A 27,045-nucleotide genomic window follows, 5' to 3' on the forward strand; every position below is an offset into this window, starting at 1 on the left:
AGGAGAAACAGAAAAGGAAGTATTTCTACATTCATCCCATGGGGCCAACACTGCTTTGATACCAAAATCAAAGACGTTTCATAAACCACAGTCCATTAGAAACACCATTCATTATGAACACAAATCCCAAATCCTCCACAAACCATAGCAAGCTGAATGCAGCAGCAGTGAAAATGATCACATACCTCCAACAACTTAATCTGTCTTAGGAGTGCAAGATTGGCTTAACATACACTAATAAATGCAGCAGTATTTGTGACCAGCAACTAGAACTACACAATTATACTAATATTTAATTAGTGTGAAAGTAATTGTGGTTTTCACATTGCTGAAGCTTGCCATTTGTGATTGGATTACATTCCTAATAAGTATGCTTAGGTTATACTTCATTTGATGCATACTTGATTCTTTGGGTTTTTTTTGTTTTTTGTGCTAATGATTTATTATTTGTTTATTTTACACGATGGAGATGTTAGACAAAAAGCAAATTAGACAAATTTTCTTATGAGTTCAAAAAGGGTCCTAAAGCAGTGGAGGTGATGTGCAACGTGAACGTTGGATTTGGCCCAGGGATGAGTCAGTGCAGTGTGGCTCACGGGGCTTTACGAAGGGGCGGAGAGGCTTGAAGAGCAATCATCAGGGCTACACCAGAAGCTGCCAGAGAACTCGCCATGAATGACTCAACAGTTGCTCTGTACTTGGGAGCAGACTGTAAAAAGGGGGAAGGCTTGACAAGTGAGTGTCTCCTAAGAGGACTGAAAAAAAAATTCAAGGAAATAATTCTGAATTGTCTTCCTTTCATTGGATGAAAAACAATGAACTATTTCCTAGTCAGACTGTGACAATGTGACAAACAAACAAACAAACAAACAAAAGGATTATATTTGACAGCTAGTAATGGCCTACTTAGTAGCTGGATTGAGGAGTGCCAAAGCATTTCCCAAAGCCAGACTTGGACCAAAAAAAAAAAAAAAAAAAAAAAAAGATAGTCTTAGCACCAGTCTCATTTATTTTATGTTCTGAATCCTGGCACAACCATTACAGCTGAGAAGTATGCTCAACAAAATGATGGAATGCACCCAAACCTGCATTACCGCAGTGGGCACTGGTCAGAAGGAAGCAATGGATCCCCTCCATCTGGAGGGAGTTATAGATGGTTGCGAACCACCATATGGGTGCTGAGAACCAAACTTGAGTCCTGTGCAAGAGCAACAAGTGCTTCTAACTCCCAAGTCACCCATCCCACTCTGGAGGTTATTTAAGATCAAAACTTTAATATAGACTCTCAAGACGGGGTCTCGGTGAGTAGCTCAGGCTAGCTGGGAACCCAAACTCATCCTACCCCAGCTTCCCAAGTGTGGAGATTACAGACACGCACCAATGCACAAAGCAAGCTCCACATACTTCCAATGGTGTCTGCAGTGTTCTGTAGGCGATAATATCCTCTTCCTCATTCTTACTGTATTTCTTGATGCCATCAAGAGATCACACAGAGGATATTACAGCATCAAGGCTGTAAGTAAGCCCTAGAGTGTTCACACAATGGTAAGTTGCCTATGTATTTCTCAGGATATACCAGTTAGTGATGCTTAATTATTGTTCTTTAGGGATGAACAGTCTTCAGTTCAGTAGGTAACTCACTCATATGTAAGCTGACATGATACTGTATGTGTACTTTGCACACGTGTCTTAGGGCTGGGTACAGAGTCCTTGCTACAAACATACTTCAGTCTCTTTCAACAGTGGAATCCTTTGTGAATTATTCTATTTCTCATTCATCTAAACAACCACCACCTCAGCCCAGGATCCCTGTTGCTATACTTTCTATTGTATCTGACACTTTAAAATGAGTATGATTGAAACAAATAGTAATTTTAGGTAATAAAAAAAAACCAATATGAATATGTAATATTCAAATATGGACTCTAATCTCATTAGCATGAACACGGAATCTGGTTGTTTTTCTACAAACTTAAACCATAACCTCCACTCCCCAACATGTCCATAAATCTGTCCTTTTCCCACATTGTATCTGTCCTCAGAGTTCCCGCACGGTATGTGTCCCCTCCAACAATCTTTTCATTCACAGTACGGCTTCAAGTACTTTTTGTGCACACAGAGATATAAGACAAACAGATATAAGACAAACCAAATCAACACTTGCCATCTCTTCGAAGTAACAGGCACCTCATCTTTCAAGATGTAGACCCAGCACCTTAGGAAACCCCAAGTGTCTGGTGCCCAGGGATCTAACAGAGGCTTGTCACAAAGACACATCAAAATAACTCACTGGGGCAGCACAGGCCCTTTGACTGAGTTTTTTTGTTTTTAAATCAACAATTCTGAGACATTTCTATCTTTGACTGTGTGATATAAAAAGCCGACATAAGATGTGTATTTTCATAGAAGACATTTTCATTGAAAACACTCAATGTGAACATTTAAGAACTCTGGTCAGCCCAACTTTCAAGTTACTTTCAGTCCACCAACTTTCAGCCCCAAAGCAGGTCTACCAGCCAGCAAACATTTGTTTACATCCCAAAGGCTCACTCAAAGCTTCTCCTCCCCAAAGAATAATCCTTCATTTATGTTACACTTGGGAAAGAGTTGTTTCATTTCTATAATATAGTTCTCCCAAAACTAAAGTAGGACTTAAAAAAAAATCATGAATGTAGATGAAGTGGGTAGCTGTTCCAGCTCTGACCTTGAAGCTAGTGAAGCAGCAGGTAACTGCTACACCTGCCTAGGACCCTGAAGTACCTGCTCCTGGGGTGTGGTTGCTGGGGACCCTTAAGACCCGAGATGCACATACCTGGCAGCTCCTGTTTTGTCTAGTGAGTTTTCTTTCATAATAAATTCCTTTGCCCTTAAAGTAGACTCCATGGATTTCTCCCATTATCTGGCACCCAACATGGGACTCAAACCCACGACCTTAAGAGTCTCCTGAGCTGTGTACTTGCATCCCAGGTCTTAAGGGTCCCCAGCAGCCATACCCCAGGGGCAAGTACTTCAAGGTCATAGGCAGGTATAGCAGTTACCTGCTGCTTCACTGGGGCAGTGCTTCAACAGTTACCCACTACATCTAGGATTTAAACAGTGCTGGAACAGTTACCCACTACATATAGGATTTAAAAGAAAGTCATGAAACTAACTTTGCAATTGTAAAAAAAGTTTACATATATCTCTGTGTGTGTGTGTGTGTGTGTATATATGTGTGTGTGTGTATGTATATATATATAGATAGATACACACACACACTAGAACACAGGGACTTACACACCAGGTATGTGTTCTACCCTAAAGCCACACACCCCAGCTGCTGTGATATCTGCAGTACCAGGAACTGGGCTGGATGAAGAAAGGTCTGAAAATGAGAAAATGAAGACTAGGCTTGGCTGCCCCACCCTACTTCCCATTCACACAGGATCAGGCCTGGCTGTACTGAAACATACCATTTCAGATCTTTGCCGGGCATCTACTGAGTGTATGTCTGATGAGGTTCTTTTCCTTGTGCCCCCCCCCCCCCCCACTTCAAGGCTTACTCCATCAGGGTGACCTTGGGAAGCCCTAGGCTCTGGCCTCCCAGTCTTACTTGTCTCGTGATAACCCGGTAACGGCAGCTGCTCCTCTCCCGGGTATAAGGTTCCACGGATTTTCTAGGGACTGGCAGGGTGAAGGCTCTAGATGCTGTATCGGGGAAAACAAAACCTCCCTGCCCTTTCCCCAAGGTTGTTCCTTCCATGTGTCTGCCTTTCTCGCTCTTTACCTGGAAGCAGGCAGACACATTTCTCTATCTAGGGGGTGTAGTAGGTACAGGCAATGTCCTGCCAATAGTACTTTCTTTCCTCCAGGGAGTAGCTGCCAAGAGCCCTATAATCAGAAGAGCTCCATGCAGCCCCTTCCTGCTCCCTACAAACACAATTAAAGGGCTTTGGAAATGGTCTCTGAACACTACCCAATCTAATCAAATTACCTTTCCACACAGATCTCTATGGATACTCTTAAGTCTAAAGTGGTCTGCTGGGGGATGTCTTTCTGTACTCTGTGAATATATGTTGTTCCCATTGGTTAATAAGTAAGCTGCTTTGGCCTATGGCAAGGCAGCTTAGAGGCAGGCAGGAAATCCAAGGAGAGAGACAGGAGAGAGAAAGGCAGAGTCTGGAGAAATGCCAGCCTCCATGGAAGGAGCAGCAAGATGCCAGCAGACCGGTAAAGCCACGGAATGTGTAGCAACACACAGATTAATAGAAATGGGTTAATTTAAGATAGAGCTAGCTAGCAAGAGGCCTGCCATAGGCCATACAGTTTGTAAATAATATTAAGCCTCTGAGTGATTATTTTATAAGCAGCTGTGGGACCCTGCGGGACCAGAAAAACTACACTACAGTGATCACTGCATGCAGTCCACTCATTCATTCTTCACTCATGACCTTCTGGCTAGGAACACAGAAACAAAACCATGAAGTCTGCTCAAAGAACTTAAGCTGGCAGGAAGAGCAAGCCAAGAAAATTAGTGCCAGCTTACTGTCCCTATGCAGGTAATCACCACTGTCACTGTCCCAGTGCTGACCCCACTCAGGGGTTCATTAACATATGAGGTTCCTGGTGTCCTGTAACAGACAAATAAACAAAGATGCTGTGAAGCTTCACAGTTTAGGTGGCAGAGGACAGGAGGCTGGTGGAGACCAGAGGTGGCTTCCACAAGTGCCAGCCAGGCTGAGATCAGGAGCATATGGAGTCAACCAGACTAAAAAGGAAGGAAAGGGAACACATGCACAAATCCAGTGAGAGAGAAACCGGCCAACTTCAGACGGAGGAAGTATGCCACTGAAGCAAGACTGGCCAGCCCCAGGTTCCACAGACCACAGTGTAGATCTCCAGTGTTTTAGGAAGTTGGGAGCCTAAAGCAAGACAGCGAATCACGATTCACATCTACGGCAGAGCCTTCAGTGGCCAGAAGAAACACCATTGAAAAGGGGCAATACCAAAGATGCCTACCGCTTGGCCTCGGTGTTGGCAATGATGAGAGGCCCTGTCAGCACAGGTCAGGTGACAAACTGGATGCTAAAGGTGTGGGAGAAGGGAAGGACGGCTCTTGGCCTGAGCTAAACCGATGAAAGCAGCACCTACTGAAACGGAGAGGCTGACAGAGCTGGTCAGTAATGAGCTTTTTCAATGATCTTGTTTCCAATGCCTGTGGTGAAATGTATTAAATAACTGCACGTTAGTAGAACTTTTCTCCTAATAAACTCATTCCCTAACCCTGTCACTGAATATTCACAGGACACATCTTAAGAGCACAACCACATGCTTGTGCAGACATTATCTTAACTCTTTGTGAGAGCACAGGGATTCTGAAGGCCTGTCTATGTACACACAAAACCTTTAGTGTACATGCAAAGATCTGGGTTACAAGTTGGTCCAATGAAAATTAAAGTTACACATGCTGTTTACACCAACTGCGAGAGAAACCTCTGCAATTGTACAATGCTGTCCTCTAGGAAAGGACAAGTCCTGGGAGCTGCCAGGAAGGGGTCCTCACGATGCTAGCCTCACTTACAGCCAGCACTAAACACTTCTTGTGCCCCTTTTAAAATCACACACTTAGCTTAGTCTGCCCGGGTCCCTAATGATGCCAGATGAGCCCAAGAAGTTACACTGTTTCAAGTGCACTGCACCCTGGTCATGACTGCAAAGGCTGCCCAGCCTCCAGCTGCCCAGATTCTTTCCTTAGCACCAAACAGGGAACTGCCAAGAACTTACAGCTGTGACACTTATCCAGCACCACTGCTAACTGCTGAGGAGGGACCAACAGACTGCCTCACACCTGAGGACTAAAGCCACTCAGAAACCAAGCCCGAGACAGAGTCCTGCGTCAGACACAGAACATAAAGTAAAAAGCTGAGAGCCACACTCACCAGACATCCCACACAAACAAGGGCACTTCAGACAACTTAGAAATCCAGTTTTGAGATTCATTTTAACCATTTAAAAACTGTGCTAGAGCTTTTCTTTCTTTCTGACAGTTCCTCCATTTATGTTAAAATGCCAGACCCTGCAAACTTTAGCGCCCATCTTATTTTCCTTTCCTTGTTACTGTGACCAATGTCGACAGCAAAAGCACTTCAGAGGAGAAAGGTTTATTTGGCTCACAATTCCAGATAACAACAGTCCATCACACCAGAGAAGTCAAGGCAGCCATACCACCCTGAATGCACCCGATCTTGTGGACTTCTCTTGCAGTTCTCATGGACCAAGGAAATGCTATGCTGCGGCAGCATGGCCATCGTCTGCTCACCCACCTCCCCTGTCCTCTGCAGAAGACACCGCAGTGGCGCCCAGTGCTCTCACTAACCCAGCCCTCCAGCCCCCCCAATGCATGCATCTGGCGTCAAGGAGAAGTGGTTCTAACGCAGTTGTTTAAACAGTGACACCAAAGCTCTGAAGACTGTGGAAAGGGGCCACCCGAGGCTGTCACAGCAGCCCAGAGACTACGTAAGCGGAAGACCCAATGTGTAACGGCTTCTTAAGTGCACCAGAGAATCCCTTTGTGAAAACTGGGGAATGCAAGAATTAGGTCACATGCCACGGTCCTTCCAAATGGCCAGAACTGTCTTCTGAAATATTACGAAATATGTTTAGACCACCTGGTGGGAACGTTACCAAAATTTGGCATGGGGAATCGCTTCCCCTAGATAAAACCAAACCAAAACAGAACTCAAGGACTATTTAAATCCCCCTTCTCCACTTGTTGCGAGGCTGTGCCAATGCGGGCAGCTCTGAGAATAGCTTCCTCTAACTATGAAGTCCTTTGTTCCAGTTAAACTGTGAAAAGTCAAAGTTTACGACAGGGAACAGGAGAAACAGCTTTCTACTTCACCTTTAGGTCCACAAGATACAGGCTCAAATCTCGAAACTCTAACCAGACGCCCAGTGTCGCACTCTGTGGGAAGCACTCCTGTGCAGCCGTCACACGGCACTGTCACAGGACGGACCCAGAGGCAGCCCGTGCAGCACAGGTGATTAAACGCTTGCTCTTCCCTATCACGTGGAGAATGCTCACGTTGTATTTTCACAGCATTGCTACAAAACCAAAATGGCATTTAGGGTCTAGAGGTAATACCAAGGATGGAAGGACTCCCACGCTTTGCTGAAGTGTACCATCCAGAGGAGAAAACACCAGTTACAGTGCTATCAAGGGACATATCACTCAAGCACCAGCATGACGAAAAATAATCTCTACCTAGTTCCTTACGAGTTTCAGGCAATAATGCATGTTATATCCAATAAAAGTCACAGCACCCATCCTTGGGATAGGCACGTTCCTTACCAGACAAAAACACACTCCTCCCATTACTAATAACAGTACTTAATTAAAACCGTAGGCACCTGCCTCATAAACCATACTGTCTTACTATATAATTTTAAGATTTTACTAGGACTAAGTCATTTTCTTTCAAGTCTCCAATTGCCATAGCAACACAGGAGTTTCCACTGGACTGGAGCTGACAATGGAACTGGTCTAAAAAATGGACTCTAGGGGCTGCAGAGACGGCTCAGTGGTGAAGAGCACTGCTCTTCACGAGATGTGAAACTGGCCTCCCTAAACTCAGGTGGCTCAAAACCCCCAGCTCCAGGGGAATCCGATACCCTCTTTTGGATTCCTCAGGAACCTCACACAGACACTTAATTAAAAAAAAAAAAAAAAAAAAAAAGGTTCTAACAGCCCAATTTCTGTTACTATAATGAGTGCCTGAGGACAGATAACTTCGTAATGAGGGTCACTTAGTTCTAAGTTCTGCAGATTCCAGTGTCCGATGCCCTGGTAAGAACCCATGGCAGGAGTATGATGGAGAGAGGGATATACCCATTCCCCATGGTCTCACTGGGGCACCACAAGTACTATCCTCATCTTTCAGAGGTGGCCCCCACATCTAACCAACCACCTTCCACATCACCACTTTGAAAGCTAAGCTTCTAGCAGACCAAGCCTTTAGGGAACAGACCTATCTAAACAACAACACAAAGACATGAGATCCAAACTATAAGGTATCTGATGCATAAGCAGCAGTTCTGGGGAATTTCTGCCTCTGGTTCTCCCTCAGATGGAACAGATCAATTACCCACAGCTTCTCACATATTGTTTCTCACACACTTCTTCTAAACACGTTGGTCAATCCTCTAAAGTATTAACCATACGACCTCAGAAAAAGTGTGGCCTCTCTGGTGACAGAATATTTCTAAAACTGCAAGCAGTCTGCACTATAGTGCAGGTGTATCTCAAGGGAACAGAGGCCAGCTGGGCTAGCTCAGCATGATCTACTTTTGGGGTCTAACATTCTCACTAGTTTAGTGGGGAGCTAAGAGCACTTGCCAGCTTCTTTGGAGGCAACCTACCATTTGCCAGTGCCAGTGAGAATGCAATATACAACCATTTCAATCCCATGTTACCTGGCCTACTACTGTGGGGGGCCATCCCACCCCCACTTTCCCCCAGGGTACTCTTGAGCAGGAGCAACAGGAAATATTAGATAGAAATATAGCTGGAGAGAGCGACAGACAGAAACAGAAGAGCCTCGGGAGGGCCTGGATCCTTATCCATTGGGCCCTGACTGTATCTGCCAAAGGGCTTTTAAAGGAATGCCAAGGGGAGGAACAAAATACTCCCCCCCACCCCCCAGCACAGCCAAGTGCAGACCCTTCCAATCACCTGGTAACCACGCCCGTGGTCAAATTATCCCCTCTGCAGCTCTGCTGTGTCAGGCAAATTCAGATCTCACGAGGAAACTTCTGTGGGCTCCCACATACTATCTACTATATCATAAGTCAGGTTCTTTTTTAATTCAGAACATGCTAGGGAGGGGGACAACCAGACCGGCCTTTTTATGGAGGCCACAGGGGGGGCTCACAACCTTATCTCCATCTCCAGGGGATCCGATGTCTCCTTCTGGCCTCCATGGTTACCCATACACATGGCATGTATGCACACATGCACACACACACACACACACACACACACACACACACACACACACTTTTAAAAATTATACATAGTAACTTAGATAACACAGTGCGAGATGGACCAGATAATAAATCAACCTGATTATATAGCATTGCCTTCCCAGCATGCGCAGAGGAGGAGACATGATGAATGGAAGACATGATGAATGAAGATGGGAAGTAATCCCATGTGTAAGCTCAGGAAAAAAACAACAAATGTGAGGTAACGAATCCTTTGGAGGTAAGCTTTGTGTTTCTTAACATTTCTACTCTGAATGCAACATGGAGCCTATTTATGGCCTTAAAAGAGGGTAGTCAGACCTGTGTCACTGGGGAAGATGGGCACTTACCGCATTGGGGTAGTTTCATTTTATAGAGCTAGTTTATCTCATTAGATGTCACCACTCTGGGAAGCGTGGATCTGTTCAGTTCCTTCATGACAATCTCCTCAACAATGGTCCAGCATGCTGCTCTTGCCTTAAGGAATGCTGCCCACAACTGCAGAATTTTACTTTTAGTACTACTGAGGGAGAGCTTCCGTCAGCACAGTGTGGATGGATCAACTACACAGCCACGGAGCGGGGCCCTGTGTTCAGAAGATACTGCCTGTGCGCTGAACACCGGGAACTCCTAGAAGCAGGGGCATAGTTTCCGAGGTGTGAATTAGGCACACAACAGAGTGAGCACATGGTGGCTGGTGTGCCCTGGAGGGACTCAGGGCTTCTGGAGACTCTCCTGTCAGTGTCTGGCATGCGACACGATCAATTTGAAACTGAAAAGCCACAAGACAGCTGAAGGTGAGCTAAACCCAAGTCTATGTATATAGCTCAAGCACAAGGTCAGAGCCACCATGAACAGGAGCAAGAGGAAGGCCTGAGCTCTGCTAGGACCACAGTCTCTCCGCAAGGGCATCAGTGGCAGGAGATGGTAAGATGGCTCATGGTCAGATGGGTGGCTCCATATAATTCCACTTGTTGAAGTTCAATGACTCTTTTACCTAGACTGTGCCCACACACAACATTACAGTATTAATTTTCAAAACAGGGTAAATTGAAGGTGAACATTGAAGGTGAACCACGAAAGAAAATACTTCATTCACTTTCATACCTGTGTGGCTCCTGCCCTGCAGCAGGGAGTAGAACAATAAGCAATCTTGGTTTTTCCTGTTATCGAGTCCCTGGTACACTGGGGACAGCTGTAAAATTTTTATTAACTTCATTTAAAAGACATGCAAATGTGAGAGGGGAGGCATGGCTGCAATCCCAGCACACTGGAGGCAAAGGCAGAAGGAGTACACGTTCAAGGCCAGCCTCTCCCCACTCCAGTAATAAAGGACGTATAATCAGAAAGAGGTTCCCCACTATTTAAGTCAAGGTTGTGGGTGACCTGGGGCAAGAAGAACCCCACACGGATGGCTTGGCTCCCAATGGATGCTGTTAGTGTCTTTTTCAAGGTCCAGCGCACCCGACAGCCACTGTACGGATGCCGTAGCAAGCCGTGTCTTAAGGACTGTCACACTAACAGGTGGTGGGCCAGCTCACAGGCCAGTGGAGGAGAAACAGCTAGGGAGGTCAAAGATAGAGGTGGTGAGGATGTGGAGAAACGGGAGCCCCCTAAGATGGTACAGCTGAAAAGGAAACTAGTCGGGAGAGGATCCCAAACTTTCATAAAATCAGCAATTCTACTTCTGCTATTTATCCAGAAGAAGCAAACGCAGGGACTTGCAGGAATGTTTCTAGACGCCTGAATTCAGCAGTGACATTTGCAACAGCTGGAAGGCAGAAACTCCAGGGACTATGGGTGACCAAAGGAGAAAGAGGGCAGGGCTGTAACAGTGGGGCACCCAGCTTAACAAGAAGGAAATGGACACATGCAGGGATACGGATGAGCCTTGAGGACACTGTGCTGAGCGAAACAAGCCAGGTTCAAAAGGACACTTTTTAGAGAAACTGAAGAGTAAACTCAGACACACAGAGCCAAAGGGGACTTCCAGAGGCTGTGTGGGGTGGGGGACAGACAGGACCTTACCGAGTACTGGGGACCGAACTTCTCCTTTGGGACAGGAAGAGTCCAAGGCACTATGTTAAACCATGTGACTTCATAGAACACTACCAAACAGTGAATTTAGTACCACATAACGCAAAGCTAGCACTGTGTTTGGTAATGCAGTTGAAAACCGCAAATGTGATAAAGCATGTTAAGCGTGGCTGGGGATACAGGCTCTGGTGGACCTAGGCTGAAGATTCAACATCTTGGCACTGATCATGCGCAGAGCAGTCAAGGTAACACCCAGACTGCAGAATGTCCAAGGAAAAGAGCCAGCCAGCAATGGTGGGCGTGCTTCCAGAAATGCAGAGAAGAATTCCAGGTAGAAACTTGAAGCAAAGGGGCTGACGGAACAGGAAGCTTGCTAATGGGCCAGGAGCAGGGACCAGCTAAGGGACACTCATCTTCAAACCTGGTTTTTACTTTTGAAAAAAGAAGACACTGTCACCTTTAGGGTGACAATCTCCTCCTCGGCAGGAGACTCAGACACAGACGGTGTGACTTTCAGCTGTAGCACTGGTGTCTTACAGTAAGGGGCAGCCAATCACCAACGCTGCAGTGACGACAGGTCTTGCTGTCCTGAGCCTCGAACGCTGCAAGCGCACCATGCACACAGCTACTAGAGGGAGAGGAGTGGGCTCCCCTCAGGCGCCCCATCTTAGGTGACAGGCAGAGATGAGTGAGAAGGAAGGCCCTGACAGGAGAGCCTGTAACTCTGAGTAAAGCCGGAAGACCAAAGGCTGGCTCAAGCCAACAGTCACGAGGAGGGGGCAGGTACCACAACACAGGCTTTGGTGAGGAAGTGGCATCCTTGGAGCACTGTGGGAGGAGTACTCTGCTCCAGAGGGCCATGAGAAGGGCAGGTAGGAGGTTTAGGGGAGGACAGGAATGTGTGAGAACGCTCACAAGGGTCAGCATTAGGACATTAGATGCAAGCTCAGCAGTCCCAGCAGGAGTGTCCCCAGCTGGGAGGCAGATGACAAGGGACAGAAGGCAGCTGAAGAAGAGAAAAGTCAGAGACGGCATCAGGGTCAGGAGGAGGAAACAGCCAGAGCACACCGGGTTATCTCCTTCTCTAAAATCAAGTTGAGGGGCTGAAGCTCACTGTGGAAACTACGCTCTGTTGGCGAATAACTCTAGTGGGGTCTACATAGGACCCAGCACGCTGCAGCCTAGGTATGTCTGCAGAAGGCAACGTGACTCACTGGCACTGAAGTGCAGGTAGGTGCCTGTGAGCACGGAACCGAACCCTGCCTCTTGCTGCCTTGTGATGGCTCCAGCCACCTGTCAAATCACTCCCCACGCATCTTCTCACAAGACAGGCAGTAATGGCAGATGCAGCAGTGATAAAATTCCTCCAATAACTTATTCATGCACCTAGAAACATCTGCTAAGCACTACTCTTATGTGTAAACAACTGGACTAAACAATGTAGGAGAATCTCAAATTGTTAAACTGTTTACGGTGTTGCCTTCCCATTCCCATAACCTTAAATGCTGATGGATTTATTCGTCCTTCTGGATCTTTCTCCAAGACTTTTCTGTAGGGATCCAACTTACCCTGACAGCAGTCACCTTGAGGTTTAACTGGCCTGATGGTTAACTAATTAACCAGAGTTAACTAACTCTGGTCTGCTTTCCACACAGTCCCCAGTACATCAGAAACAAACCCTCAATAGTGGTGTGTAAGGCCTTATGAACAGACTTTGGAGCCAAGCACACGAGGAAGGTGCTTGACATCGTTGGTACCAGTATAAACCAGGCACACACTAGCATGAGCAGAACCACTTTTGTTCTGGCTAGCATAAGAGCCCCTTCCTCTGACTCAATCTGCAGGAACCCTCTGTTCTTGTTATCACTTATGACATACCCAGGAATCCCCATAGCTCAGCCTGTGGTGACCCCGATCTACTACCTTCTTGGGACTCCTATGCCTTTTGCTAGCAGCAGCCAGTTCTTTTACACCAGATTTTCCAAGATCCTTTTCCATCATTTATTTTTTTTCAGATTCCTCTTGGAAATCCGCTCTCATCCGAGCCCTCAATCCAGGTATCAAACTACTTTAAGATGTCACTATCCAAGCTAAACAATCGTGGGGATTTACTTAATGGTGTTTCAACATGGGCCCTTATTTCCACGCTGGGCTTAAGAAACCTGAGGGGGGAAAAGAGAAGGGGTATACGGCTCCTTTAAGAGCTTCAGCCAGACAGTTTCTGCCTGTTAGTAAGTCCTTGAACAGCTAGTACATTAAGTAGGAACAAAAAACTAAGTAAAAACTCCTGCCACAGTGCAAGCACCGGCATTCTAGTTTAAGAAGGTTCAATGCAGTTCCTGGTCAGACAAACCTCGGATGGCTGTGAGTTTTATGCTTGGCTTTCACGACCTGAGAAGTGGGTGGAGCCAGCAGAGGGCAGCGTGCTCAGAGGATCCAGGTGTACATTAGCAGTCTAAAGTTGGATCATGCGGTCAAAAAAGACAAGAGATCCAGATGGAAAAACCTCTAAACAGGTTACAATATGTTTAACAATGTGTGTAGGCTTAAGAAAAGGAAAAGGGTATAGTCATTTAAAAAAAAGGCTATAAAATAGTCTTTAAAGAGAGAACAAAAGAAAAAAGCCATGTAAGATGGGAAATACACAGGTAATCGGGATCCTGTATGTTACTGTGCTGATTTTAAATTTTTTGATTGTTGAATAGCAAAGGACAGCTGCAAAGAGACCTAAGATTAAAAAGACTATTGAAATAAATTAGCCTATATATTTTAGGAATTCCTTAACTTTTAAAAAGTTAAAAAATGTATTTGTCAAATGGAAATCAAAAATGCTTTGGAGTTTTGTTCGCACAGGAGAAGAGAGGCTGTGGATTCCTTCAGTGTTAATATGGAGCAGATTTGATCAGGCGAGACCTCCTGACTCTTGACAGATGGTATCTATCAACAAAGATTACTGCTGGTCTTCCCAGGACTTGGTCATTATCTCAAGTTTTCTCTCTGGGACCCTAAAGATAATTTGTCCACAGGCAGCAAAAGAAGTATGGAGAAAACTATGGCCACATTCACAAGAGTTGGGGATGCGGATGGTTTTTGGTTATTTGGTGGGTTATGGATGATAAATGATAATAAACATCCAATATAAAATATTGATACAAATTTAGAGTTATTTTTGTTACACTGTATGTTCCTACTCTTGCTTAAAGGATTTTTATATATTGATAAAAATTTAAGGTTATTTTTGTTACGACATATTATATATGTTTCTACTCTTGTTGAAGGTATTGTACCTATGCAATTCATTTAAAAATATAAGGTAAAATTCTAGTTTTTGAAAACTATTATTATAAGCTATTTTGAATAATCAAAAAACATAGGTTAGTAGTTAGTCATTTATAATAATCAAATTTGTAGATATATTAGGTATACTTTCCAGATCATATAGAGATATAGTTTAGGTAGACAGATGGTCTTCAAACCTTTCAAAGATCGACAAAATATGGCCTTTAAAATGTTTTGTTAACAAAGTTTTTCATTACAATGAAACACATCTGTTCCTGGAAGCACCAATTTACTTCAGAGACGATGGGCACTGAAGAAACTCCTTGTGGAGTTTGCTTTCATTATGGCAAGGTTAGTCACTGGGCAAAAAAACTGTTCTTGCCTTTGACTGCTGACAGTGTGCTGTGCAGACTGGACCTACAGGACACAGGAAAAAGAACTGTTGAACTATGCCAAAATAAGGAAGGACAGTCCTACTTTGCCAAAGAGTCTGCCACATATTCTTTAGAGCACAGAGGAAAGTGACTAATGAACTTTGCCACAACAAGGCAGGACAGTCCAAAATTTCTGCTTCATAGAAGTTCTAGGCCTGTAGGCTAAAGATGGATGCCTCAACACTGCAAAGGAACTTTGGGTGACTGTTCAGGCATCCAAATGTCTCTGTTGTTAGGTAATATTACATCCTTCTGGGTCTTTGATGGAGTTAAAGACTAAGTAGGTATAGTTTCTATTATAATTAAGAAGAATTGCAAGTAAATTAGATGTAAAATTTTAGATTCACTAAGATAGGATAGATAATGCATTATATTCTCTGAATATGCTAACTACAAATGGACAGAAAATTGTGAATGTAATCCTTACTTGATAATTGTTATTGTATATAGTCTTACTATGTTTAAGTTAAAACCTTTTCATTTTTATTTAGACAAAAAGAGGGAAATGTAGTAGAATATTATTTTAAGGCGTGTTACTTTTGTTATGTTGCATTTGTTTAACTCTGTGAAGCTGTGTCACTGTGTCTGTGTGAAACACCTGATGGTCTATTAGAGAACTAGCCAATAGCAAGGCAGGAGAAAGGACAAGTGGGGCTGGCAGGCAGAGAAGATATAGAGGGAGAAATCTTGGAGGAAAGGAGAAGGATCTAGCAGCCAGGAGGAGGAGGAGGACTCTAGGGGCCAGCCCCCCAGCCACACACACAGAAAGCCACGGAGTAAGATACAGAAGTAAGAGTACGGGAAAAGCCCAGAGGCAAAAGGTAGATGGATGGGAAAAGTCAAATTAAGGAAAGCTGGCTAGAAACTAAGCCAAGCTAAGGCTGGGCATTCACAAGTAAGAACAAGACTCTGTGTGTGATTTAATTGGGAACTGGATGGTGGTCCTCACAAAAGAGTAAAATACCTGCAACAACATTTACTCTCTAGCATCTTCTTTCCAGGGATCACTGACACTATATTTAAAACCCTTACTTATGAAGGCCAGTGTATATAAGGTTACACATAGGAAGGAAGTGAAGGCAGAGTATATCCTCCACAGATGGGACAAGAACAGTCAATACGGATCCAAATATAGTGAATGAATGGCTAGAGCATGGTCTACCAGGAGCAGAGTCCAGCTATATTGGGAGGACTAGGCTGTGTGAGTCAGCTGGCTAAACACTGAAATATAACATAACTTGAAAGCATTACTCAAATGATTAATTTTTAACTTCATGATAATCTTGTCCCTTGCAAAATACTGTATATAAATGGTGTGGGAGCCCACAACAGCTTCCTAGTGAGATCGGAGCTGCATTAGGAGATGGCTCGACCATGTGCATGGTTACCAGGTGTTTGGGATGGTCTGCACTTGGCTGTGCTGGTTGTTCTACCCCTTGGCATTCCTTTAAAAGCCCTTTAGAAGAGACAGATGGGGCTGGTGGGTTTTGACGCAGGCCCTCTCGAGGCTATCCTGTGTTTCTAACTGTCTCCTCTATATTTCTATCTAAAATCTCTTATTTAGGTCCTTATTGAGGACCTCACTCCTCAAGAGTCCCTGGGGTAAATAAATGTGGGAGCTGGCCTCCACCAAAATGCACTTGGTGATTTTAATTGTTTCAAGACTATTCACTGCTACAGTTCAGGTTTGCCCTGTTTCTAGCTCCAAATTCCCTTGGAAACCACTCTAGCCCCCCGCTAGGTCAGGGCACCAACCACTGTACCATGGTGGTTCCTTCCTCGTGGGAGGTCAGGGCTTGTCTGAATGTGGCAAACAGAGCCCAGAGAGGACAGCTAAGGTCTGGTAACTCTTCTGGCCCTGTGTCCAGCTGTTGCGGATCTGACTACATGGCCAACACATAACATCTTTATGGTTTGCTTTGAGTATTTACACTTATTTGAGACAGGCAAGGAAAAAAAAAAAGCAGAAGTCTTGACTAACATAATATCTACTGAAAGCATAAATTAGGCTTATAAAAACTTACCTGTCACTCACTTGACAGAACAGAGTGGAAGCCAGAAGTAGGTTCTAATATAGACCCTACTTTCCTACCAACTCTGGGGAGTCACTTTAATCAAGTCACCTTTTCCACACTCAGACTGCTTGTAACAGGAAGACAGTCTGAGCTGGAAGCACAATGCTGGAGGAATTTAAGCAGCACAATGGCAACAGAGTAGCATGCTGGAGGACAGCTGGGGATCCAGTCATCCTCACCCTGAGACAGAAGAATGCCATTGCAGGACTGCTGCGGCAAGACTTAGCACATGCTGCAGAAGGCAGACAGAAAACAGGAAGACACAAGATTCAAATGGGACTGAGGACAGGTGATCAGCTCTCATGTTCTAAGAGCAAATAATACAGCATCAGGAAAATACCATAGGCAAGGGAAGTTAACTTGAATGCATACCCCGCCCTTTCCCACCCCCCACCCCGCTCCAGCACAGGGAAGAGACAGAGACGGCTGACTCCGGAGGAAGGGCGCGCACGTGCCTGCGACCACATCCAAAACTGCTAACCACCACTAGGAAAACAGTTGAGGAGTATAAGGTGAAGAACAGAAAAAAATACCCAAATAGTCACAGTTTTCCCCATTTTAAAATTCAAACCGTGAGATGCTGTTTTCTGCCTCCCCTGGCAAATATTGTGAAGTGGATTGAAATGTTCCTTAAGAACAGGTAAACAGGCAGTCACAATCCTGACAGCTTTTTCAGACAGCATTATGGCAACATCAAATTCCTCAATCAATTATGGCCCCACTGTTTACAACAGCAAGTTGCCAAATCACAGACAGCTGAAGAAATGTGCCTGCACACGTGTACATAATTATATACAACCACGGACATAAGAAAAGGCAGGAGAATAAAACAAGGCAAGATGTGCCCTAGGCAATCTGGGTAAAGAGTATGCAAGGCATTTCCTACACTGGTCTAGCAACTTCCATTACTATGACATTCAATTTATATAAAGTTTAAAACTTCTGAAGAAATATTTGGAGTAGCAACACAGAAAAGTCCTTTAAGACACATGTTAATAATGCTTGTAGTAAACAGTTCCCTGACTCAGCGGTCAAGAGCATTGGCTGTTCTTTCAGAGAACCCAGGTTTGACTCCCAGCACCCACATAGCATCTCACAACTATCTGTAAATTCCAGTTCCCGGGGATTCAATTTCCTCTTTCAGCCTTGGAGTGCACCAGGTATACACATGGTACTCATACATAAATGCAGGCAAATACCCATGCACACCAATATAATCTAATTTTTTTTAACTTCACATCTGGTCAGTTTCTGACCAGCAACAAGAGTACTAAAGTTGGATCACCGGGAAAGCACTGCCCAGTGTCCTGAGTCTCCCTGAAGATACTAGAATACACTCAGCAGGGAGAAACACTCCCATAGAGCCCGCTTCCCTGAGCAGGTGGAGGTGGTCGGCAGTCAGGACTGGTGCGTCATCTGTGCTGGGCAAGGTCTTTCCATGAGTGCCTGACAGCGAGTCCATGCAGGGCATACTCCTACTGTGCCCTGCCCTTTCGGTACCAAGAAGCAACAGGTCTCACTGGAGAGATGGAACCCAGGCAAGTGCGCACAAACCAGCCTTATCACAGCAGCCTCACTCTGCACACAGGTCTACCTCCTCACACCTCTGCCACCACCCCTGGAAGCTCATCTTTCCCTTGTGTCACCTTCTCCACAATTTACCGTCCTTTGGTCAAACAGTACGTAAGTTCTTACATCTAATTCTTCCTTGGGCTACTTCCTTGTTTCTGTGGCATGTGCAGAAAATTAGTTAAATGGCCTACAGACCTTTCCTTCAGTTCAGTTGTCTCAGAGGCTCAACTAAAGAGGAAAACATAAGTAGTTCAGTTAGCCTAACTCACACAGGAGAGGAAAAAAATGGGATTTCAAAAAGCATTATTTAATACTTCAATAAAACTACACCACATGCTTTGGGAAGACTTGGCTAAATATACCTGTCCAAATAGATGTGAGAAAATGAGAATATAAAGAAAAAAGCAAACCAAAGCCTAGGAATATGTTAGTATATGTTCTTGGCTTACTGTAAAGAAATTCAAACTAGGTGAAATAGTGATACAATACAGTGTGCTTTTCAAGAAACAGCCCTACATTCACACTCAAAGGCTTTCACTCCTCCAAGTAGCAAATGGAACTATTCTCTTTGTGTATACACGCATGCATGGTACAGACCAAGCCCAGTCAGTGGCTTGCGTAAGTTAGGCAAATGCTCAAAGGGTCTTAGCTACACATCACTGATTGGCAAATACCTGCATATTTATAAGTTTTAAAACAAAGTGATTATACTTTGAAGACTTCTTGGGGATAACCAAGAATGGCTAGAACTTGTATTAGAGTTCTAAAGCACACTAAACTCACCACAAAGACCCCATCTCCTACTGAGCATCACATGTCCTGCTTGAGGGCATCAATTATCAAGAGGTCTGGGAGCTGTTCAAGTACTTGCTCCCAATGTTTGCACAGGAGGCTCTAATAAATGCCCGCTGGGTGCACACACCTACCACACGCACACACTACATGATGTGTGTTGCAGGCACAAGCATGTGTTGAGGTCAGAGGACAATCCTGGAATGCTGGTCCTGGCCTTCCCTGTCGTCCTCTCGGTTGCTGCACCTGCGGGGTTAGCTGGCCCAGAGGGCCTTGGTAACATCTCCTTACACCATAGTGCCTGGCTTTTAGGTGGGTTCTGGGGATTCAAACTCAGGTTCTCACACTTGCGTGACAGGCATTTTAACCTACAAAACTCTTTTAACCAATAAACCATCTCCCCAGCTTTCAACCTCATTTTATGAGGAAGGCTTCCACTGAATCTGGTACTCATTGATTCTTGTCTCTGCTTCCCCAGCATTGAAATTTCAGGCAGGTGGGTGCTGGAATACAGTATCGGGTCTTCACGCATGTGTAGCAAGCAAATTACTGAGACATCTCTCTGGCCCCTACAAGTAATCTTTTCTTAAAAATCCAACTTATTGCTATTTTATATGTGTGTGTGTTTGCCTGCTTGTCTATATGTATACCATGCGCATACAGGTGCCTACAAAGGCTAGAAAAGGGTGTCTGAACCCATGGAACGGAAATTACCCAGTTGTAAGCCACCCAATGTGGGTGCTGGGAACCCCATGGTCCTCTGGACGAGCAGCAAGCGCTTTCACTCATGAAGTCACCTCTCCACTCTCCAATCAATCAAATGTTTGCACATACATTTTCACTTGTGTGTCTCCTCTCACTTCAGTTTTTCTGGTTTTACTCTGTGGTGCTCTATGCCCCCGAACTTACTATGTAGCCCAGGCTAGTCTCAATTTCACAGCAATCCTTCCACTTCAGCCTCTTGGGGACTGGGATTATGGGCACGTTCCACTATACCCCGCCCACTGCCCCTTCTTTGCAAGTACACACTTCCTCGTGGTCCAGCAGTGGGGTGCCAGTCTTCCGACTTCATCTTACCTGCGTCATTAGCCCTATGGGACTAAAAAGGAGCTGTTAACATGAAACTCAACACTTCCCTGAAAAGAAGAGGAAAGCAAACCAGGCCACAAGTCCACATCCTTGGGGAGATGAATGCAGGCAAGCTAAGGCCTTTCAGGCACTTTCCCAGGACAGTGGATGGCTTTGACTTGAATAATAGCCAGCTCCATGTGCTAAAAATGGGAGAGAGGCCCCCTGCGGGGGTGAGGCTAGTTTCCTGACAATATTGTCTCATTATTTCCTACTTGAATTTGTGTACAGAAAAAAAGTTATAACAACAGCTTTCAAAAGAAACTGTTTTTTATAAAATTAATTCAGTAGGTAATTAGAGAAAGGAATGACCTTTGACCTCCTAGTGGAGGAGTAGGAAAACACCTTATCTACATTAATGAGAGAAGCTATGAATCTACCTTCTAAGCATTTACTTTTAAAATAGTTAAAAACCAAATGTGCATATGAGTATGTACAAAAGTATTTGTGTATTAATGGCCCAAAACTTTCATTCTGATTCAGACCCTCTAAGCTGTTTTCAGTGGTAAATACATGCCTTGAACATATGATTAATGTTTTGAACAGAAAGATGGTTCATTTCCCAATGACTCAACCAGTATCTGCTTCAATTAGTTTTAGAAAAACAAATCCGTTTTCTTACACAGCTCTAAAATTAATCTGCAAAGCAAAAACAAACAACTGCTTAAAGGATCTATGCACGTGGACCAACAGTTGAGCAGAGCCTCGGCCTTATGGCTCATCACTGAGGACAGAGAATGCTTGGCTCTCTGGAAGACTTGTCCGAGTCTCTCCTGGGCCAGAGAGGCCACAAGCACCCACCTTCTGTGAGCATGTGTTCTACTGCAGCCCACCCACAAGCATGTCTCAAGAACCAGCCCCAGGGCAGACACTGCTCTGATAAGTCTCGCCCCTGTCCCCACTGGCCTCCATGCTACTGCAGTGGACAGGAAAAACCTCTCCCAGCCTCAGAAGAAAGAGGTACTGGCACACCTGAGTCTTGTCTAGCTGCTTTGGCATCTCACTTGTTCAGAAAGGACTTGCCAATGGGGTGGAGGACCTAGGCAGGGAGGTACTCAATTTACCAATCTGCAAGTCTGGATTCGACATAGGCTGCCAGAAGAGATTGGTCCCCACTGGCCTAAAAATATTCCCAAGTGGCTTTTATCTGACCCCTCAGTGGAGACTGTTCTCATCCAGTACTCCAGCACAGCACTCTACCTGACCAACAAGCAGAAAGGGGAGCATGGACTGTGAAGGAACAGGGGCTGAGAACTAAGTCTCAGGGTGTTACTCTCACACCGACCCACCGAGCGCCACAGCAAGATTAAAAGCTGAAGAGCTCAGGCTCACATAACCTTTGCAGCCAGTATGAGAACTTTTTAATGGGAAGCCACCAAATCCTGAAACTGGAGCCAGTAACCACCTTACACAAGGACCAGAGGCTTTTGGCTGAGGGCGGGATTTTGCAGATTGTGGAAACGTAAGAGAGGCACAGTCCATGTTGGGTCACTTGAGGGATCAAGAGAAAGACAGCATGGGAACCTACCAAAGCTGGCCTTCTTGGTTTAGAGTAGCTCACTGGCGTTCTCAGCCTTGCTGAGTCCAAGGTTTGAGTATCATCAGGTTCCCTCCCACTAACAATACACAAACTTTCGAGAATGACAAGAGGGTCACAGTTCTTCTGAAGCCTTTGTGTTCTACTCAAAAGCTAAAAGCAAAGGCCTAAAAAAAAAATGATGACTTCCTGTTGCAGGGACTAGTAAACTTTAAGCCACATGGGCCGTATTAGGACTCAGCTCTGTCCCTGTAGCAGACACAACCATGGATATAGTCCATACATATGTGAACACAGCGGTATTCTGGTCAGACTCTTTACACAGACACACAATGTTGCTCTGTTGTAGTTTCACATCAATAGTCCTCTTGGTTTCTAAGTCATTAGGAAAAGTGAAGCCCATTCTTCGCTGACATGCCATAAAAAACCAGGTGGTGAGTGGGGTCTACTACTTCACAGGCTGGGTCGCTTTGCCAACCACTGTGCTAGTCCTTGTCTGTGCCCAAGGCTGAGCACAGTGCCTGGCCTCAAGTCATCAACCCAGAACAGATGCCCCTTGACTAGTACAGGCACTATGAGGAGAACACAGGAGATGAACTGAAACATTTGCTTTGATCCCTTCTGTGTGTATCTCTTTTTATGAACTTTCACTTTCTCTGGATTTGAATTCCCTACACGGGAAACAGAGCTCACAAGCAGGTATTTAATAGTCTCCTCCACCTCTGAAAGTCTATGATCCTCCTGGCTACAGAATGTCATCATACTCATAAATGAGTGCTCATCCCATGTGAGGCTGACTTGCAGCCAGCGGAGCAGGACCTTGGGTCTAGTATGTATCTGGAAAAAGCTGGTGAGACACCAGATTTTATTTACTAGCCTGCCGAGGGACCACACAAGGGCCAAGGCCAAGAGGAAAACTTGCTGCACACACTATGACAGGATTGACAGTAATGCTCCTGTGATTCTCACCTGCGGAGCTAAGTAGCTTCCCCAGCAACCCCACACCACTGTGTGCCACATTAGTCTACGAAACTGGAGTGGGGTGCACACATAGCGACCACTGTAAGATGGCCAGGAGAAGGGGCCCAGGAGGTGGAGCCTGCAATCCAACTGGAGCTCAGGAGGCAGATGAGAAAGACAGGCCAGGGTACACTATCATGATGCCTGCACAGGTTGGGGCAGTGGCCCAGGAACATTCAGAAGTGTTCTTGCTACTTAAGTGAGAAGACTCACTAGCTTGGTCCATATTCTGTCCAAGTACGTGAAATGGATCGGAGGTGTCAAAAGGCAAGAAACAGGAGAGCTGTGGAAAGCTGTGGTGAAGCTGGGACTGGCCTTCAATACTACAGCGCCTACATGGTCAGCATGAGGCTCTGGGCTTCGTCAGCAGTCCCTCACACAGAGTCAATTCTGAGGAAGCTGTGGCAAGAAGACAGGCTCAAGACTTAAAAGACCAGAATGGGGTCTGGATGAGTAACCCTGAAAAACGGGCAGCCAGTAAGGGGTAGATTAGCGAGGGGAAGAATGTAGCACAAATTGTTAACACAGTATCACCACAGAAGGAGCCACTGCAAGGCTATCTTTGGAAATGGGCAGGTCACAGATGAGAGGAAGCAAGGAGATGGTAACAGATTGGCACTGTGCTGGGTGAGCTCCGACTCCCAAACAAGATGTACCAGGAGCTGACCAGCTGCACAACAGAGCAAACTCCCGAAGACACCCTCACTGGAAGCACATCTGGTGATTCACATGGGCAAACCAAGAGTATGGTCTCTGAATCTATGCGGGCCACATGAGAAACCACAGGTAGATTCTTAACAAAAGTGTGTGTGAGAGACATAGGAAGGCAGCTGGCTTCATGAAGCTTGCTATAAAAAAACAAATCAAAACAATCATAGACTGTTTAGGGAGAGACCCTGTACAGAGCAGTGAGAAGTGATGACCCAGCTGTGGGCGGCAAAGGGAGAGCCAGTGCTGATGGGAGATGCATGCCAAAGGCTTTGAGGAAAGAAAGAAGCTGTCAAGATCTCCCAAAGGCCTGGGAGATAGCTGTGTGGCCCTCTCCCGCCAGGAGGATGTGAGAAGAACCTTTCTAGAGAAGGACATATGCCCTCTAGAGTCGTTGCTCAGCATGTGAGCAAAGCTCATCACAGCCCACCTAGACACTCACCTTTTCCATTAACAGCTAAGCCCGTGGCCATGGCAGCAGTCACAGGGCCAGAAACCTGAGGCACTAGTGGATGTATTCGGGGCCTGCTCCCCATCCTGGCTCGTTCTGCACCAGGGCCCAGCAAAGCTCCAATGGGCTTCTCTGCAGTCACCTCTGGTGCTATGGTGTCCTCGGGACCCTGCTCCACAGGGTCCAGCTTCTCGGGGCTCTCCCCCTGAAAGCCGTCCACCGAGGTCCTGCCCTTTACAGGGCTCTTAGGCACGAGAATCTTGATCCCTGACTTGGCGAGGTCCATGTTCTTGCGGTTTGCAAGAGACGGGGCTGTGTTTTTCCTGAACTTCTGGCTGGTAGCCAACAGCTGGCTGTTTTTAGACTCATGATCTCTGCCTACCACAAGTGCTTTGGGGGTGGTCTTAGGGAGGTTGCTGTGAGTGGACCTGGAGATCTGCTTCCGGGCGTTGCTGGGGGAGGCTCTGTTGGCACGGGCCAGGCTACCCTCCTTCTGCCTCTCGCTGTGGCGCCGGTTGAAGTCATGGATGTATTCCTCACAGTTCACCAGGTGCTGCTCCGGTTCCCACGTATCATCCTCGCTGTCATAGCCTTTCCAACGCACCAGATACTCTGTCTTTCCTTTCTTGTTTTTCCTTTTGTCAACAATCCTTTCCACCTATGTATGAGAGAAAGGTTAAAAAACAAACCTCATTACTTGAGAAAGCTATAAGTTTAACAAGGAAACATTCATTATCATCATCATGACCATGACTGACCACTACAATCACCGCTACCATAGGCCATAAAGTTGATCTTTTCTTTCCTGCCTCAATCAGGGGGAAGGAAGAAAAAAAAGGGGGGGGGGGAATAGAGTGGTAATGTCCTTGCCATGAGCTCAAACTACATGCTTATACTTTATACTCAAAATGTATGAATATACAGAAATCAAAATGTTATGTGGCACCCCATTAACATGTGAATTTTTTTATGATGTTAATATCAGTTAATTTATTTTTATAAAAAAATCCATACATACAACAAACTAAAACAGAACTGATACAGCCTTATAAAGATTGGGGCTAATGCAGAAGGACTGTTGCCATTTCAAGGCCAGCCAGGGCTATACAGAAGAACCCTGCCTTAAAACACCAGTTGTGTTTTAACCACAAGAAATATTGCTAATTTCAGAAGTGTATCTTCCATTTTAAGTATAAACTGGAAATACACTTGTACCTATAAAAACAAAAAGATATCCACAGCTGTGCATGAGGTAGTTAGTTTATGATTCAAAGGGGCTTTTAATTTTGACCCTCGGCCCCACCACCTGAGCTGGATCTACTCCTCACAGCTGGGGCAGTATGTGCCGCCATCTGCAGTCAGCGCTGGCCATCCTTAGGTGGATGCAGCACGCAGTAAGCTATGAACAGCAAGGGCTTTCTGTGGTGCACAGCTGCCTGGAGTAAAGGAGTTTGGTAAACGTGACTTTGAAGTGCTTACTGACACCAGGGCCAGTCCTCTTAATGAAATGCTCGAGGACAGTCAGGCTATTGTCCCTCCAATCTTGGTTTTAATTTTTATGCTAACAGCTTTAAAAGAAGGTGATGCTGATCTAGTGATGACTGGTATGTTGTGTATTAAATTTACGCACACCCCTGGCTTTGTATGTAGATGTATTCTATTACTTTGACACTCCAAGTGTACAAGGAAGACTTATAATTCAGATGACGGAAAATATTTAACATCAATGCCCACATTATTGCAGAAATACCCATAATCTGTTATGATACCCACACTTAACGTAAAAGCCACCCGACTGTTCCACAGTGGTCAGGTGTGGTTTTTGTGTCATGTCTGGCAGGCAGAAGCTCGTATCAGCTAACAGCTCTTTAATTAAGGCCACAAAGGTCTAAGCCCACCAATTCTCAAAACATCAGTTTGTTTCTTTCAAAGTTTCAGGTTAGAAGAAAGACCCAGTGCATGCCAAGTTCTGTAATACTCCAAATGAATGCAGGCTGACTGGCTGTACAAGTGGAAACACCCAATCTTTATCTTAAGATATTCTTTATTCTTAAAAAAAGAAAGACAAATTCTCCAACATATTTACTTAAGATACAGACACGATTAAAGCCCTTAGCTGTAGAACAGCCTCAATTTAAACATTCCTTATTGCTTCTATGTCAGGAGGGTTAAGAACAGAAAGACTAGTCTCCATGGGAGGCAGATTTCACAACCAACAGAGCGCCTGAGTGAAGAATTGCTGTCGGGAAGGTGTGAGCTGGTCTGCAGAGCTGGTAACACAGAGAGGAGAGGTCTGCAAGGGTACTGCCATGCTCCTTTGCTTGGGAATAGTTATGCACACAGATGCAAGCCTTTCAATGGATGTAAAAGGGGCATTTCTGGAAAATTTCACAAAAATCAATTTCATGGCAGCTGTAGTTAAAAAGTTTTAAATGTTCATGGGAAAGAGATTATGTCTTAAGGGGAAACTGTTTTATGCTGGTTTTGTTCCCCTAAATCCATTTCTACCCCAGTAAGTGTGCACTCAACCAGAACAACCTCTTTTCCTCACTTAAAGCTGAGGTGAGGATGTGGGGACACAGAATGCTTTCTTTCTCTCCTTTATTCTGAATGCTGGCTTTTCTCCTCTGGGCCCCCAGGACCCTGCCCTCTTCTTTGCCAAAGGAGACGCAGTATAGGAAGCAGCCTCAGCAGTTAACTGGGTACACATGTGGGCTTCCCAAATGCTCAGGACTGGACTCTTCAGAGATGCCAAGAGAAGATGCTACTAAGCCTTATGGACATTGCTAAAGAACACCAGTTTAACTCTTCAGGCCCACATGCTCTTCCAACCACTCAACTCTCTGAGGCAAGGGGGCAGAATCAAAATCAGTGACATCTAAAAAAGCTAAAAGTGGAGAATCTTGCAGCTTCTTGGGCTATTAAATCACCATTTTATTTACTAGGCTATTTAAAATATAAGCCCCATTGTTTGAGTCTACCATGATCTGTAGTCGCTAGCCCCTCAGATTG

General features: G+C 45.1%; 1 protein-coding gene across 2 annotated transcripts in view; it reads right to left on the reverse strand.

Annotated features, from left to right (window-relative positions):
• The window catches only part of Cdyl (chromodomain Y like), a 145,133-nt gene that overhangs the window by 43,493 nt on the left and 74,595 nt on the right, over positions 1-27,045 (reverse strand). For both annotated transcript variants that reach the window (XM_059263170.1, XM_059263169.1), the window contains exon 2: positions 24,025-24,691. In XM_059263170.1, coding sequence (XP_059119153.1) covers positions 24,025-24,691 — 667 coding nt within the window. The remainder of the gene's footprint in view (positions 1-24,024; positions 24,692-27,045) is intronic.

Source organism: Peromyscus eremicus, chromosome 5 (genome assembly GCF_949786415.1).
Source record: "Peromyscus eremicus chromosome 5, PerEre_H2_v1, whole genome shotgun sequence".
NCBI classification, from domain to species: domain Eukaryota; kingdom Metazoa; phylum Chordata; class Mammalia; order Rodentia; family Cricetidae; genus Peromyscus; species Peromyscus eremicus.